This window comes from Glycine max, chromosome 16 (genome assembly GCF_000004515.6).
Source record: "Glycine max cultivar Williams 82 chromosome 16, Glycine_max_v4.0, whole genome shotgun sequence".
Lineage (NCBI taxonomy): Eukaryota > Viridiplantae > Streptophyta > Magnoliopsida > Fabales > Fabaceae > Glycine > Glycine max.
Window position 1 is genome coordinate 2,410,168 of NC_038252.2, and position 16,458 is coordinate 2,426,625.

Sequence of the window (16,458 nt, forward strand, 5' to 3'; positions counted from 1 at the left end):
TCAATTTTGTCTTTTCATTGGTATGACTCGTACTACATCCATATGGAAGTACTACATCCGTATGACTCTTTCATCCGTAAGAGTCATACGGATGTAGTTCATTGAACCTGTGACTTTCAGGTTATTTACACAATGTTCTAACCAACTGAGCTAATGAGTCAATTATATTATAAAATAAATAATGTTGTTATACATAACACTAAAATTTTTAATGTATATTTAATGAGCATGTAAATTTAAATAATAAATTTAATGATAATTAATTTTAATATAAATCATACGGATGAAGTTTATCTGTATTGGTTTTTTGATTTTTTTTTTAATTCCTTAAATTTTTATTTATTTTTAATTATTAATGTTAAATTACTTATTTGTGCATTAAATTTTTTTTACTATTATAAAATTTAATATATATTAAATTTTGTAATAGTAAATATTTTTTATTTATAAAAAAATATACGAATTAAATAATTCGTATGATTTATATCAAAATTTATTATCATAAAATTTATTATTTAAATTTACATATTAGAATGTTGTGTTAATAACCTAAAGTTTAGTATCATTTTTTTCTCTCTCAAAGCAATGTGTTATGGTTTGATTGAGGTAGCAATTTTTTTTACTTCGCACTAAATCTATTAACAAATTGTGATACAAAGTCCTAATCAAACACGCTGTTAATTGGTCCTCAGACCTCACAACATTAAAAAGAGCAAAACGATCATTGAGTTTATATAGTTTGTAAAAGGTCTTAAGTTTTAATTTTTTATTTCTTTTTTAAAAAAGTTAAACAGAGTTCTGATTATAAAATACTGACACGTGCTATTTAATGGGGTAAATGAATGAAGACATTAATTAAAAGTCTTTTAACAAGTACTAGATATAATAAATAATTCATAAACAAATATAATTTATATCAAAATAGTATAATTTTAAGGAAGAGAAAAATATAGTTTAAAATGTTTTTTTAATATTTTTTATTATTTTATAATAAATAATTCATAAAAAAATAGTATAATGATTATTATTTTTTTACTAAGATTAATAACATGAATCGTAACCATTTTTAGTTAGGCTGTGGTTCAAATGAGATGTACTAAAATTAATTATATAAAGGTAATTTATTAAATACTTCTTTTCAAGGTAGTCTTACATATTTTTCATTATGTTCAAAAATATGAATTCTTAACTTTTTTAATAATGTTATTCTTGTGAATTCAACTTATAATAAATTGTGTAAGACAAAATTTAGGTAATGTCAGTAGTTGTTTCGTCAATCTTTTTTTGTTTTATTTTATATTATTTTGTTGATTTTCAATACAAATAAATAATTGAATAATTTTAATATATATAAATTAAAAATAATTCATAATAATTTATTTAAATAATGATTAAATGTAAAAATTAATAGATGAATCATTATATACGTTTATTAAATTAATATTTACTAGATAAATCAATGATTAAATGTACTATATTAATTCATAATAGCTTTAGGAAATTATTAAATAAGTTTAAATGTATAATTCAATATAACTTAATGCTACGTTATCAAAACAAAATGCAGTGAACCAATTGAATAGAATAATTCTTCATCCTCCTTAAATATTTTTTTATTTTTCTTATATGGTAAGTATTAAACGTGTTTTATATTTTCATGAAATTAAATTTTTATTTTCTTATTTCATATTTTTTTTATGAGGGAGTAAGAAGATTAGTAGTAGAATACATATAACATTATGCAATTGCATTTTTTTTATTACTATATAAGTTAATTGATTTTTTTTCTTTCAAAAACCTAACATGCATTTGATAAATAAAATCTGCAACAGTTATAATTAGAAAGAAACAAGGTTCATTAATTTTTTTTTATAATAAATATTCAAATTGTGGTTTTCATTTCTTGTTATTTTTGTTTTTATTATTATATTATATTTTGAAATGGGAGCTTTTGGCGCGCCTATAAAAGGAGGGAATTGAGCTCACAAGAAACCGTTGTGTTTCGTTTCAGAGTTGAGAGTGGGTTGTTGTTTCCCCGCTAGTTTCATTTCAGATTGAAAAAAAAAAAAACTAATCTCAGATTCCCGAGGCAGCAGCATGGGAAAGCGCCTCCAAAACGCTACTTCCTCCGGCGGCGAGATTCCGCCGGAAAAGCGGATCCGCCGGAGCAAAACCATTTGCTCTTGCAACTCTCCTCGCCCTCCGTTTCTCTCTGCTCACTCCACTTTCTCCTGGTTATCTCTCTCTCTCTCTGAAAATCTTATTGCAAATTTGATTTAAATTTCAAGCACTTTACTCGTATATATGAATGCTGGTTTTAATTAAACGCGGTCTTATGCTTAGTATGCAATTACGCATTGCTTAGTCACGGATTTGAACTCGGTTCGGATTTTCATTTAGATCTGATTTCTGAATTGTGCTCCGTGCGATCCAGCTATTTTTCTCAATGATTTGTGTGTTTACGCTTGAACGAGTAAGCGGAATCTATGTTTACTTGTTCCGAGACTCGTCAAAAAGAACCGGTTTATGATTTATTTATTCGTTTTGTGGGAGATCTCCGTGCTCGTGCGATCTTATAGAATTTTTGCTTGTGAATGAACTTCGAATTTGATTTAACGAGTTCAATTTTTAAATCGCGCGCTGAATCATGTTATGTGGCATATTTTTACATAAGAGGAAACGAGTAAAGCTTCATCAGCTGTTAATTTGTGATTTCAAACACTTGCTTCTTACGGAATGTTTAGATCGTCTCATTCAATGAGTTCCTTAGCTATCTGCATAAAATTGAGAGGAGCATTTCCGAATTTAAACTGCAAAACAGCTTAATCACTCTTCGAACTCTGTTCTGTCTTCTTTGAAGTGTGTTCGGTTTCTAATTACTTCTTAAATAAATAAAAAATGTTAAAACTACTAAGCTCGTCGTTTTCTATAGCTTCAATATGTGGATGCATCTTTGTTTTATGTTTTGCCTTTTCATTTATAGTTAGAAAATATTGAAATGTTTCAAATCGTCGTTTTCTGTAGTTTCTATCTGTAGAAAAGCTCAATTAATTGGCGGAATCTATGTTTATTTATTTAATGTTTCTAATTTTGTCTGAACAACGTGTAAATTGTGAATGATAAACGAGAAGGTTCGAAGAAGACATTTGGACAGAGATTGCTAAGTTTCTGGATGGAAAATCTCTGGTGATGCTGGCAGCCACAAGCCGATGGTTCCGCCGTGCTATTATGGATGACGGCATATGGAAGTTCGTGTGTCTGCGTGATCTTCAGGTCCCACCCCCGGAATGCGTGGCATTCAGATGGTGCAAGCTGTACACGTCAACCTTTGGTAAGACCTCACCCTTATTCAATGTTGTTCAATCAATCAACAAGTTTTACCGGTTAACTTCGATTTTTGAAATTCAAATGAAATTTCAGATGGAAGCCACTCCTACATGTTCCGTCAACAAGAGAAACACATTGGTTAGTTGGTTCTTTTGTTAGCCACGCATGGTTCCTATCAGGCCTAATTTATTTTAAACAATAAAATTAGAGGTTTGAATTTTCTTAACTGGATGGTAAACTCTTATATTCTAACTAAGGAAAAAAGATTGTTAGTCATTACTTGGAGAGATACCAGAGATAAATGATCGGAGAAAAGAAATAAGTGATTTATATGTTAGTTATTTGATGTAATGGAAAAGAAAATCAATTAGAAAGGAAAAAAAGTATAATGAGTGTGACTATTATTTATTTTTTTATTCTTATTTTGTTTGACTTTTTAGTAAAAAATATATTCTATTTAGATTTTTATTTTATAATATGAAGTCTTAAATATGAAATGATTAATATGTAGTATAATGAAAGAGAATTTAATAAAGAAGAGATATATTAATAAATTCTCTTATTAAATAAATTTTATGGAAGAATATTGTTTCCCTTAATATTTAAGGGAAATCTTAAATAACAGTAGTTTTTATGAAATCTTAAATATTAAGGGAAATAATATTGTTTAATTGGTGAGGAACTCATAGTTCTCTAATTAATTAAAAGCAAATTTATGGAAGTGGTGGGCAATTGGGTATAGTCGTTAGTCATAACATGTGAAATTCATACTAAATTTTAACATACCCCACGCACAATTATTACCGTATCCACATTCCAAATTTTGTGAAACTCATAATAAATTTTAGAGTAACATTATTTTCAAATATTTTCTATAACAGAGATAAGAAATATGAAAAAAGTAGAAAAAAAGATTAGAAATAGATAAAAAAGTATGGTAAAATTGTTAAGTAAAAATAATATTATTCTAAATTTTAATTATTATTGTTATCAACAACGTCAGTGACCACTAACCACTTCTAGCCCCTATTCTTCCTCCCCTGTTTGTGATTGTTTAGCTATGATGCAAATTCGTCGTGTAAATCTTTTTAAAATTTTTAATTTTTTCCAACCACTGATTGAGTCATTCTTATACATATATTGTTGAACTAAAACAAAGTCCACTTGACTAAAAATGTGCTACAGGCAATATGTGCAGCTTTAACTAGAAAGTTATTGATGTTATAACTTTTTTTTTTTATGTATTATGTAACATCAGATTGGATGCGTATTGGCGCCTTTTCTTTTGATTCTTCTGTAGCCGTCCTGGCAGAGAGACTGATTCTTCCGGGGAAGATACGGAATGGAGAAACCATGGAAAAGATGTTGCGGTCTCAAGGTTGTTGCGTGCTAGACAATGTTAAAACTGGAATCTGGATAGCTGGTAATTCACAAGTTAACTATTAATCTTTTACACTAGGATTATCCTTGAAATAAATTATTGTCAACATATTATCTCAGTTGCGTTTAACTAATTTCACTTATTTGATATGGTTAATTTTTCAGACCTGCAGCTTGTAAGATGCCCGGTTTGTGACCTCAATACTTGCGATGGTAATTTGAATACAATCCGAAGATCTCCGCATATCCCCAATCCCTTTGTACTGCGATTGCCTTCTAATTTGGACAAAACAAATAACACTGCCGTGAATATACATCACTGATCACTGTGTTGTACAGAAAGGATTTGCCTTTGTAGTGAGGCTAGATTAAACTTAAATTAACAGGTTACTCCTACTTATATAGGAACAATGCAGACTTTAGATGCAAGGCACATAGAGCTATTCCTCTGCGAAGGCTTCCAAAATGGGAGCTGGGATTACCAGCTTGTAGGATCTCGTGATATAAAAAAACGAGCAGATGGGGCTGCTGGCGCCATTTTTGACATGAAACACCTAAAGGATTCTTCAACTTCGGGTAAATCTTGATTCTTCGAGTCAACTTACTTGGTAACTCAGTCAAATGTGTTCTTGAGAATAAACCACCGATCTAGTGTCAGTGCATAAAGAGATCACCTTCTGTTTAGCACTATGGAACCAGAAAGGTTTGAAAATTGTGTTTTGTGTATAGTTTCAATTACAGATAGGCGATTTAACTCCAGCGAAGAGGGAATTCTTAGATAATAAAAAAACGAACTTCAATAAGAATATTAATGATTCTTGGTCTAGGTTTTGAGCATTTCAGTAAATTACTACATGTTCTAGTCTTTTTTTTATTGCCTACCATTTTATAGAAGACAGTTAAGTCATGGCATTAACACATAAAACAATCTGTTCTGATTTCTACATCCAATGACAGCTGTATTTGATTACAAGTCATGGATTGGGAGAGCAAATGACTGGCAACCCAAGGCAATGATTGCTTTCCATGCCGTAGCTGTGAACACTAATTTACAAGAAAATGAAGGTACTAAGCTTTCTTCTATACAGCTTTTGTATTCTGTATCAATTACTTGAAAGAATCTCGGCAACCTTGAATCCCAGACTTATTTTGTCCTTAGAAATTTCACTGGCCTGTGTAGTAACTCATTTTTACATCTTTGCTTTGCTTATGCTTCAATATTGAATTTCTTTAGTTCAGTCCCAATTGATTTTTCAAGCTTTCCCCCCTTTTTTTTTCAATACATGCAGGTCTCCATGTGAAATACCATGCTATGAGGGCAGGAGCCGATGGAGAAGTTGTTTCTATTAGAATCTCTCAACAGCTCCTGTGATTCAACTCTAACCTTTCTTTGAGAAGGGTAGTTCTTTCCTAGCTTTTAAAATTTCTCCTTGGCATTATTATACAAGAATACACTCTTGGACTCGAAAACAATTATTCCTATAATTCATTAATTTCCTACATGTAGCTCTGGTTTAAACATTGAAAGCCAATGACAAATAATACTAGTATTTCCGAATGAAAACTTGCAAATTGGTGATGACCAAGCATTTTTTTTCTATGCAAGTATAGAAAGTATTCTATAGATCTTGATGCATCTGCTTCCGTGAAATTAAATGATTTGTGCCGTGTGCTGGAAACAAACTAATGAAAGCCGAATAGTACTTAAGATCATTGTTGAGGAACTTTGGGATTTTGATTATTCTTCCCCTCAAAGGCTGATATGACAAGAACAAGAATTATATTATAATGTTCTTAAAGTCATCTCTGTTAGTTAATTGCACTATACCAATAAATAATACAATATGACTTTCAACATTGCTTTTAAAATTGAATAGACTTTTAAGATTAAAATACGGTTTCTTCTTCTTCTTATAACCTGGTCAGATCCCTTTCTACCTCAGACTTGTACATCTGAAAAACAATGGGCATCTTAGAAGTCCTTTTTCCCTTCTTCGTCTTTCCTGTCATATATGCTGCCTCAAATGATTGCCAATTTTCTCTCTGTGGCAACAATAGTATCCTTATTCGTTTCCCCTTTCAACTAGAAGGTGATCGAAATCCTTATTGTGGCTATCCTGGTTTCAACTTAACTTGTACGAATAGTAGCAAAACAGTGCTAAAATTTCCATACTCTCGTGGCGCATTCTATGTGCGCAGCATCAACTACCTCACACAAAAGATACAAGTCTACGACCCTGATGATTGCCTACCCAAACGTCTTCTGAGCCTCAATATCTCAGGTTCTCCTTTTATCCCCACTTTTACTCGTGACTACACCTTCTTAAGCTGTCCATTTCAGAACGCAGGGTCACAATTCATTCCCATAGACTGCCTCAGTAATTCCACAAGTTTTGTATCAGCTATCCCTACACTGAGCTTGATCAATCCATTGAATGAGTCTTGCTATGTTATTACAAGGGTTTCAGTCCCAGTTTCAGGGCCAGAGCAGCAGTATGAGAAGAATTTCAGAGATGAGCTTATTGAAGATCTTCGATTAACGTGGGATACACCTGACTGCAAATATTGCGAATCGCGACAGCAATTGTGTGGGTTTGATCCAAATAACAACGGTCAACTCTTCTGCTTCTCTGGTTACCAAACAGGTAAAAATGTTCTATCATCTTCAATATGCATTTCCATAAAGTTCATACACTCTAGATGACCCAACATTATAAAGAACTAAAAGAAAAATTGATAATAACTTAAGTGATTTTATCACTCAATCATAGGTGGCCACATGAATTTACTGAGTATTATTCGAAGAAAAAAAATGTTGGTCAATGGTTTTACGTCGGTATCCACGACACGATAACTACGGAAATTTTTGTTTCTTTATATACTTTATACTAGTTGACTTCATGGTTTGATTTGCATGTTGTCATTAAATTAAATATTAGTACAAAACAATGCTAGGCAACTGTAATTTGTGCATACTAATTCAAAGATCAAGTTATCTTCACCTATAAGGCAGATGTCTGGTATGTCAATCCTTTTGATTCAATTATTACTCGGCACTCGTTAGATTTTAGAGTAAATTAAAAAACTTTATTTTAATTTTTGTTTTTTTGGTGAGGACTTTATTTTAATTATTTCACGTCATTTCCTGAATTTTTAAAACCGTACACCAAGTAACTGAAGCTTAAACATTGGTTTTCTTTTTTTTATAACTAAACATTAGTTTTCGTTCCAAAAAAAAAAAATTGTTTCACATTAATCCATGAATTCTTAAAACCGAATTCATTAATAAGTTGACATGAATAGCAGCTGACGTGCAATAGAGGGCGCTAGCTAGCTGGAAATTTATTTGACCTTTATTACTAGTAGGAAAAACCAAAAAGGTTTTCTATTTGAGTTTGGAAAACATTCTTTAAGGATTTATTTAATTTGAGAAAATATTTTTTATTTATTATTTTTCTAAATAATTATAATAATGTCATCAAATTTTCTTTTAATTTTTAATTTTCAAAGTTTTGTATAAAAAATATCTTACAATATATATATAAAAGTAGAGTCAAAATAAAATAATATTTTATATATACTTTTATGAAAACAGAAAAAAAATAAATTCTTGAACTGAACAACCTTCACTTAAGATACTTTCAAATTAGCTTTATATTTGACATATGCTTGCTGCATGGGTGACTCAAGAATATATATATATATATATATATATACCCGTCTAGATGTATATGTATCAAACACTATGTTAATATCTATTATTTCTCTTTTATTTTTTTTATCACATTATATTACTTATTATATCTCTCTTTAATTAGCACCAATCTTTTTCTTAAGAATTTGCATCCCTTGTTCTTTCTATCAACATTATAGACTAACCTGAACCATGTTAGCTCACATTTGACCCAATCAGGTTAAATGTAACAAATTAGTTGCTATTACAATCCAAAATGAATTTGTACGTTTTCACCAAAATTACTTGCTATTATATATTGACCTATACTGGCTTCAAATATTCTCAGGTACTTCAAGACGTGGAACCCAAGTTTTCAGAATCATCACACTATGCATAGCTGGACCAGCAGCGGTCTTTGCAATTGTGATGGCATGTTGTGTGTGCTACAAGGACAGACTAGCCAACATTCGTAACAGTGCCATTACAAGGTCTGCACCTGCAGCTACAATATCGCCGGAGCCACAAATCACGACCACGGGTCTGGACGAGTCCACCATCGAGTCTTACGAGAAGGTGGTGCTCGGAGAGAGTCGACGAGTTCCGGGACCCAACAACAATGGATGCTGTTGGATATGCTTGTCGGAGTACAACAGCAAAGAGACCATAAGACTGATTCCTGAATGCAAACACTGCTTCCATGCAGACTGCATAGACGAGTGGCTTCGAATAAACACCACATGCCCAGTTTGCCGCAACTCTCCCTCCCCTTCTCCTATTCATGTTACGTCCATTGACCCTTAAGTCATCAAGGATAATTTCCTTTGGCAAATCATGTTCTAAGTACACTAGATATGTATATACATTCAATGTGAGACTTCAAACAAAACAAAAAATGTGTAAGTTAATTATGATTACGAGGAAACTTGTTTGATTAAGTTTTTAGTCCTGACTACTTTTTCATATTCTAATTTTTAAGTCTCTCAAGATTTTGACAGTTTTTAATTCTCTATTCATTTTTCAGTTAACATTTATAGTTTCTTTATTTATTCTTGTCCATTTTTAATCTCTCATTTATTTTTATTACTTAAAATTAATTCTTATTTTATTTATTTTTAATTCATAGTTTATTTTATATTTGAGACTAATTTTGAGTAGTAAAAATAAATAAAAGACTAAAAATGAACATTTTTTTAAAACAACCAATTACAAATGCTGAATAAAAAAACAATGAATGACTAAAAGTTATAAAAAACATTTTGAGGGACCCATACGTACATACACATTTTTATTTTTATATAGTTATTTAAATAGAATCAATTGTATTTTTGGTCTTCTTGTTTGAATCATTATTTGCTTTTGGGAAAAAATAATTTTAATTCCTATATTTTGAGTCAAATGTAACCAAGCTATTTATACTTTCATATTGATAAGTTTAATCTCAAACTTTAAAAAACATGTGAATTTAATTTTTCATTTATTAAAGATCAAATTCACATACTTTTTAAAGTTTGAAGACCAAATTTACCCATATAAAATATAGAGATCTTGATCACATTTAACTAAAAATAGAGACTAAAAACATATATATTTTGTTCCTTTTGATTTTGTGTCTGTTGTGAGGTAAATAAGTTAGTGCTTTGTTTTTTTGGGAGGGGAGGTGCCGCGGATGTGGGTCAACTTTGCTGTTTACCATTTAGTTAGTACTTGGTGATAATTAGTTAATCAATTATACGTGTTTTATGAAACAAGTATAACTATTTCCGTAACAAAATTCTTGGTCTATATTCTAAAGTTACAATCATGCTAATTAGATCCCTAGACCATCACCTAGAAGTATGAGACAGGATAGGACGCACTGCAGCTTTGAAGTCATCATAAAACCTCTGCTCAGAAAACCTCCTCGCCTGTCTCCTTGCGGCTGCAGCCATCTTTAGTCTCTCCATCTCCGACATTGATACAATTCTCACCATGGCATCTGCATATTCTTCAACAGTGCAGGCAAGAAATCCTGTTTGCTGTCCATCTTCATCTAATACAATGTCCATTTTTGGGCCAGCAGAATTATGAGCTGAAAAACAAACATTGCAAGAATAATTAAAGCATGCAAGAGCAGCCATGAGAGAGAAAAAAAAAGGCAAAGGGTGAAATTGCACATCAAACCCACCAATTGGAATGGCACCAGCAGCCATGTATTCTACCACACTAATGCCAAAATGCTCATCTGTCATTGAATGAATGCCAGCAACAGCACCCCCTAAAAGTCCCACCAAATCTCTGTAGGTTTAATGCAATTATCATATATATATATATATTATCAGTAGAACAGCATTTAAAATTACGGTTCTAAAAGTACAAGATAACCTAAGCAATTGATTGACATTCAAAAATGAATGCATGTGATAAAAGTGATTAAATATTTTTAGTGAAAGACTAATTAGTCATTTATCCAGACTAATTCAAATCCCAATTAACAATACATGCAATGACTTCTTTTTCCTATAAGGTCAGGTGGTCTCTGAGCCACATAATGTCCATTGGAAGTAACACTCATACCCAGTCCAGTCAAAGGCTAATTGACACCATGTATAAAGGATTTACAAGCAGAGTCCTTCCAGCCCTATCAACTTGGCTATAGATCTTTATGGTTGAAAATTTGAATGCATTTTAGAGGTGTCAACGAGCCATGCGCAACCATTATAAGTTCAAGAAAAGTACCAAAAAGATGAATGAACCGTATAGCAATTGTAAGGCTTCAGTTAATTGTTAATAAATTTCCCAAACAATGTAAGCGGTGTTTGACTTTGACAGATGATATTAGATTAATTGATATGAATAAACCAATTATAGTTTCATGTTTGAAATTTTCCACAAACTCTACAATCTGAAACATAATGTTAATTAAGATCCAAATAAAATATAGTTTATACTTTGCAAGAGAAGGTTACAAGGCTTACACTTTGCCAGCCATGCTAGTTCAACAAAAGAAAATTGACAAGTGTAGTTCAGAAGAATAATCTAGTCTAAGAGACATAATTAGTTCTTTGATATTGTTAAATACCCTCCAAAGTTATAACAAACTAAGGTGCAACCCTTGTGCATAATTTTTGTATGCCCATCTACTTGTCAAAATACTAAGGATTCCAACTCCAAGTTCCAACAAATTGGTATGATGGATCCGAAAATGCCAAGATGCTTAATAGGTGAGGAAAGCTAATATTTGAATTCGTTCTAATTTAGATTAAGGATTCTAACTTGCTTTTGGAAATTAAAATATTAATCACATCCCTATGTCTATCCAGCACAACTAATTACATAAACAATAGCCATATAAAAGTAATCCAATCTTACACCTTAAAATGAAAGTAATGATGCATAAGTAATGCTGGTTATTATACAGATAATAAGTAGATGAACAAATAAGGTGGATAATCAGGCTAAAGACATATTCTTTCTAAGCAGTGAGATTTACGAGATTTAGGAGTTTGAGCAAGGACAAAATCCATTCAGGTTTTAAACATACCTGAACTAGTAATCAATGCAAGTACATGCTTATACCTAAACTAATCAATAGTAGCCTAATGTACATGATGTTAGGATATAAGGAGAAGGGATAGTAGTTAAGATAGTTAGACTATTAATAATTTAGTTAGTTTGAGGGTTTATTAGATATAAATAGGGGAAGAAGGATAGGAGAGAGGCAGATTTGTTGTTATTGTAAATTGAGCATTAGCTCTTTGTGAAAGGAGAAATCCTTTGTGAAGGGGAAAACCTTGGAGGAGAGTTTTCTCTCCTATTTTCTGTTTTTTTCTTACTAATAAATAAAATCCTTTCTTTTCTTCCTCATTTCAATTCTTGGTTCCTAACACATGAGCTTGAGAGCAATGCAAGACATTTATGACTAGAAATTTGAAACACTTCAAAGTTTCACTGAAGTTTCTTTAATTGATCAGTACATAATCCAATTGATTATCAAAGTATAATAATAAATAAGAACAAATAATCAATGTCGAGTTAGCTCTCAATGCTAGCTGGACTGACAACTACCATATACCATTAACTAAGAAATGAGAGGTATGCATTCTACAGAATATAACTTTTTATTTAAAATATTTTATTCAGCAGAGTGCAGAGAAAGTGTTTCTTATGATCATTAGAAGGAGGGGGGAAGAGACTGGAAATACACTGGTACTAACCTGTATGTTACATTCTTATGAAATTCTACATGTTCATTCACATTCAGCTCAATTGCTTTCTCCTTTAACATTTGAAGTCTGTCTTCATCTGATTTATTTCTACAGCTACCCACAATTTGGAACTTAGGTTTTGGCAAGGTAGGATCTAATCTCTTAATGGCAGCTGAAAAAGCCTCAAGTTGGAGAGTGTGTGCCTACATTTGAATAAAAAATATCAAACAGGTTTAATCATCAAAGGCTCAAATGAGCCACATAAAAAGGTTGTACCTCTTGTTCACAAGAGTTGATAGAAGTATGCCCACCTTCTCCGGTCGAAATTGTGCAACAGATATTAATACAGGAATTTCTGCTGATCGTTCCAAGGGAAGTACCTGCTCATATTGTTTACTTGTTAGAATCCATTGGTGATTACAAACTAGGCAAAACAATCACACACACACACACACACACACACAGTATCATCCTCATATTAGGTGCTGACATTAAATTCAAGTTTTAAACATTTGGCAAATAAGAAAAGATAGAAGAAACAGACTGTTAAGAGATTCAATGTCACAAAGTAACATGCAATACAGGAAAGTTATCCATCCAACTGAAACAAATATGGAAAAGAGGAACTTGACAATATAACATCGATTGTAGGACAATAAAGAACAAATTGCAAACCTGGAGTCCAGAAGTATCACAAGGAGGATAGACTCGCTTAATACGGTCAGGAAATCTCCAAAGATTTTCAATATGGGATTTAGTCCAAGATGAATTGACCATAGCTAGGTGTGCACAAGATCCTACAAATCCATACAAGCAGCTGAATACTGTATAATAGACTATTTTGCACCTTGAAAGCCAAACACTGCAAGAAAATAACTGTTAGACTCCTTAGGATATGAAAGAGGTAAAATAAAGTGTGAATTTAGTGCATATTATAGCATAGAAGCGTGTATACAGTGAAGGGTACGGGGAAGTATGCAGAAGTTGAATTTTCAAATATAAAAACTTCAACTTGACCAAATTCTATACCAAAATACTATTAAAAAAATAATTCCCTTCTATACCCTCACCCTCAAAACAATTTGGATAGCCTATAATATTCAAATTAATGAAATATTGAAAAGAAAGAATCAATAGCATCATTAACAGCTGAGGAAAACTTGTGAAGTATGACTAAACTAGAAGTGAAAAAATTATACAAAATCCAAAAGTTAGAAATGAAACCTTTTTGTAATTAAGGCATCGTTATTATACATGAAGCTGTGCTGACGAACACGAGCTAACATGTCTGAGCTGATAGTAGGATAATGTGTATAGCAAATAACTTTGCATCCAAACAACCGAGCAAGTGGGTATGTAAAAGCATATCCACTTGTGTCAAAGTAATACATTGGGGTAAACTTGCACAAAGCCTCCCATGCAAGATACACAGAACCCAGACTTTGACCAATCATGGTAAAGTGCGGATAAGTAGTCTCTTCAATCCACTTTCTCTTGTACAAAAGAACCACCTGAGAATTATTAAGAACAATATAAAGACACAAGTTATCAAGCTTTGCTTTTAAACAAATCAAGTAGATTCTATTATAGCCAATGAAGCACAGACACCTCTCTTGTTCAAAGTTTCACCATGTTGGACATGTTTCTGACACCGACACTTGGTCGACACTTTTTATTAGGTGTCTGATTTAAAAATTATTTTTTGTTGGCTTAAACACTTCAGCTGTCATCTTTGCACAACTAAGAAGGCTGGTTTCAAAAGATGAATATACCATCAATTAAGATATTTTGTTATATGTTACTTATATTTCATTTAATTAGAATCTCTCTCTTGTGTGTATCTGCACTGTGTCCCGTATCTTATATTTTAGACATTTAGCCGTGTTGAAGTGTCTATGTCCATGCTTCATAGATTCTAGCACAATAGGAGCCAAATTGCTACTAACCATTGCAACCATATTTGTTTACTTCCCATCCTCATTGTTTCAAAATTGAAAAACCTACTTCCGAAACCCCACAATTCCAATAAGAGAAAAGAAGAAGGTACCTTTGGAGAAGAGAGGAGCGTGACCCCAAAGCGATCGAGGGCACGAGCCATGAGCGATTGAGGGGTGGCGTCATGATCTCCGGTGTACACATAGCAATCAAGGTCGGGGCTTTCCTCCTGGATGCCTCTCACGGCGCACCACAGCACCCTCTCCCCGCCGCCGCCGTCGTTGGTGTACGGATGGAAGAACCCCACGGCTCTCTTCCTCCGCCGCCGGCCGTTGATCGGACCAATGCAAAGTCCCGCAATTATGGCAGTGATGAGCGCAGTGATGATCATCATCGTCAACATCGAGTCACGGCGCAGATGTTAAACCCCAAAAGCATAACCTAAAAAACTAAAATTGCAAAATTTAGGGGCAAAACCAAAAACCCATCACACCAATGAACTCACCGGAAAGTTTGGACATGAGCATGGGTGAATAGAAAATGAGGTGGTGAAAAAGGCAGCAATTTGCTTCCTCTACAAACCCAGAAACAAATTCAAAGGAGAGTTCGTCGGAGATCGGAGATCGGAAATAAGAATTCGAGACGGCGACGAAGGTTTGCGGTTCACGTCAATAACTCGGCTCTGAACAAGGGTAAAATATTTTGTTAAAAACTGACGTGGAAATGATGACGTCACACTTAATGGTAGGTATGAGAAAAAAATAAAAAAATACCACGGTGTTTAAAATTATTACGCATGGATTAACAAATATTTAATATAATTAAAAATTGTTATATTTAGATTAAAATATATTTATTTAATACATTGATTTTTAATACTTGCACAATTAGTATTGGATATTAAATAAGAATTTGAGAGAAATATATATTTTTTGATTAAAAACCTCCTATTATCGATTATTTTTAAGGGTGAGTATGAAAAATCCAATCCAGATTTATTTAAACAGACTATATTTTAAATCCATATATAATTAAATTTATTGAATTTAAAATTTATATTTTGTAAAAGAAAAACAATTTGGATTTTTTTATCCAATTTTAAATCCAGTTTTGGTTCAAAATTGGTTTTAATTATGGTTTCCTTCTAGAACTGGTTTTAAACCAATTTAAAATCAATAATGCATCGGCTTGGCACAAAATGCAGACCTATTAGTGGGGAATTGCTATTTCTACACCCTCACTTTACTAATAAAATACATTGTCCTTTTTATTTTATTTTTCAGAAATAGCCTCTATAATGATGCTTTGTTTTACTTCTACCTGAAGAGTAGGTTTGATTATGTGATAGAGAAAATAAAAAAAAATATATAGCTGAGCCCCACGTTATATTTTAAAATTTTCTCCTTGAATAATAATTTCTCCCCCACAAATAATACCACCCCGTAGAGATACCCACGCACTCCCCCTATTGTCCTCCAATAATCGCCATGATCATTGGCTCTTCCTTTTCTCTCGTAGACGATGCCAATAACAATTTCCTCATCGCTTCTATTTTCGTTCTAGTCCATCTCAACAACATTTCGTTTGATGATGTTGCTGACTTGCTGCACCACACTTTGCCTCTAATTAGTTTCTGATTTTTTATACCCTTCTCCACTTGATTTTTTTGTTATTGATATCTGGAAAAGATATTAAAATAATGATCAAATGTAAGATTATGGTAATATGATCCAATTTTGTGAAAGGAAGATTTCGTACCTTTTTTTTAAAAAAAAATTAAAAATACAAGGTGGGAATATTAATGAACAAAAAAAAGAAGAAACCAATTATAACCTGTTTGGTGATAGATGATTTTTTGGATATGGTGGGGTTTGTTGTGGGTATCTAATAAGGACATTTATGCATTGCTCGATCTCCGTGATCCTCTTCTCTCCGTCTCTACGTAAGTGGAATATG

The 16,458-nt window shown here is 32.2% G+C and overlaps 3 protein-coding genes across 3 annotated transcripts; 2 read left to right on the forward strand and 1 right to left on the reverse strand.

Annotated features, from left to right (window-relative positions):
• The first annotated feature begins 2,097 nt into the window (after positions 1-2,097).
• LOC100797890 (probable F-box protein At3g61730) lies at positions 2,098-6,532 on the forward strand. Its single transcript, XM_003548370.5, has 8 exons — positions 2,098-2,234; positions 3,132-3,331; positions 3,421-3,465; positions 4,586-4,750; positions 4,873-4,920; positions 5,113-5,283; positions 5,665-5,772; positions 5,997-6,532. The coding sequence occupies exons 1-8, from the start codon at positions 2,098-2,100 to the stop codon at positions 6,077-6,079; spliced, it is 957 nt and encodes a 318-aa protein (XP_003548418.1). The 3' UTR covers positions 6,080-6,532.
• A 69-nt stretch (positions 6,533-6,601) lies between these two features.
• LOC100798415 (putative RING-H2 finger protein ATL21A) lies at positions 6,602-9,318 on the forward strand. Its single transcript, XM_003548371.5, has 2 exons — positions 6,602-7,352; positions 8,730-9,318. Exons 1-2 carry the CDS (start codon positions 6,671-6,673, stop codon positions 9,182-9,184), a joined length of 1,137 nt encoding a protein of 378 aa, XP_003548419.1. The 5' UTR covers positions 6,602-6,670; the 3' UTR covers positions 9,185-9,318.
• An 800-nt stretch (positions 9,319-10,118) lies between these two features.
• Positions 10,119-15,201, reverse strand: LOC100801617 (GDP-Man:Man(3)GlcNAc(2)-PP-Dol alpha-1,2-mannosyltransferase). The gene is made up of 7 exons (XM_003548377.5): positions 14,615-15,201; positions 13,792-14,078; positions 13,243-13,429; positions 12,879-12,947; positions 12,577-12,770; positions 10,548-10,657; positions 10,119-10,451 (listed from the first exon to the last, which is right to left on the reverse strand). The coding sequence occupies exons 1-7, from the start codon at positions 14,903-14,905 to the stop codon at positions 10,207-10,209; spliced, it is 1,383 nt and encodes a 460-aa protein (XP_003548425.1). The 5' UTR covers positions 14,906-15,201; the 3' UTR covers positions 10,119-10,206.
• Positions 15,202-16,458: the final 1,257 nt, after the last annotated feature.

Excerpts from the sequence above, each read along its gene's own strand:
- LOC100801617 (XM_003548377.5), bottom strand. The coding sequence starts at position 14,905 with ATGTTGACGATGATGATCATCACTGCGCTCATCACTGCCATAATTGCG. Across the intron at positions 14,079-14,614 it reads CGCTCCTCTCTTCTCCAAAG|GTGGTTCTTTTGTACAAGAG; the intron begins GTACCTTCTTCT and ends AATAATTCTCAG. Across the intron at positions 10,658-12,576 it reads CATAAGAATGTAACATACAG|AGATTTGGTGGGACTTTTAG; the intron begins GTTAGTACCAGT and ends TTAAACCTACAG.
- LOC100798415 (XM_003548371.5), top strand. The coding sequence starts at position 6,671 with ATGGGCATCTTAGAAGTCCTTTTTCCCTTCTTCGTCTTTCCTGTCATA. Across the intron at positions 7,353-8,729 it reads CTTCTCTGGTTACCAAACAG|GTACTTCAAGACGTGGAACC; the intron begins GTAAAAATGTTC and ends AAATATTCTCAG.
- LOC100797890 (XM_003548370.5), top strand. The coding sequence starts at position 2,098 with ATGGGAAAGCGCCTCCAAAACGCTACTTCCTCCGGCGGCGAGATTCCG. Across the intron at positions 2,235-3,131 it reads GCTCACTCCACTTTCTCCTG|GTTCGAAGAAGACATTTGGA; the intron begins GTTATCTCTCTC and ends ATAAACGAGAAG. Across the intron at positions 5,284-5,664 it reads AAAGGATTCTTCAACTTCGG|CTGTATTTGATTACAAGTCA; the intron begins GTAAATCTTGAT and ends ATCCAATGACAG.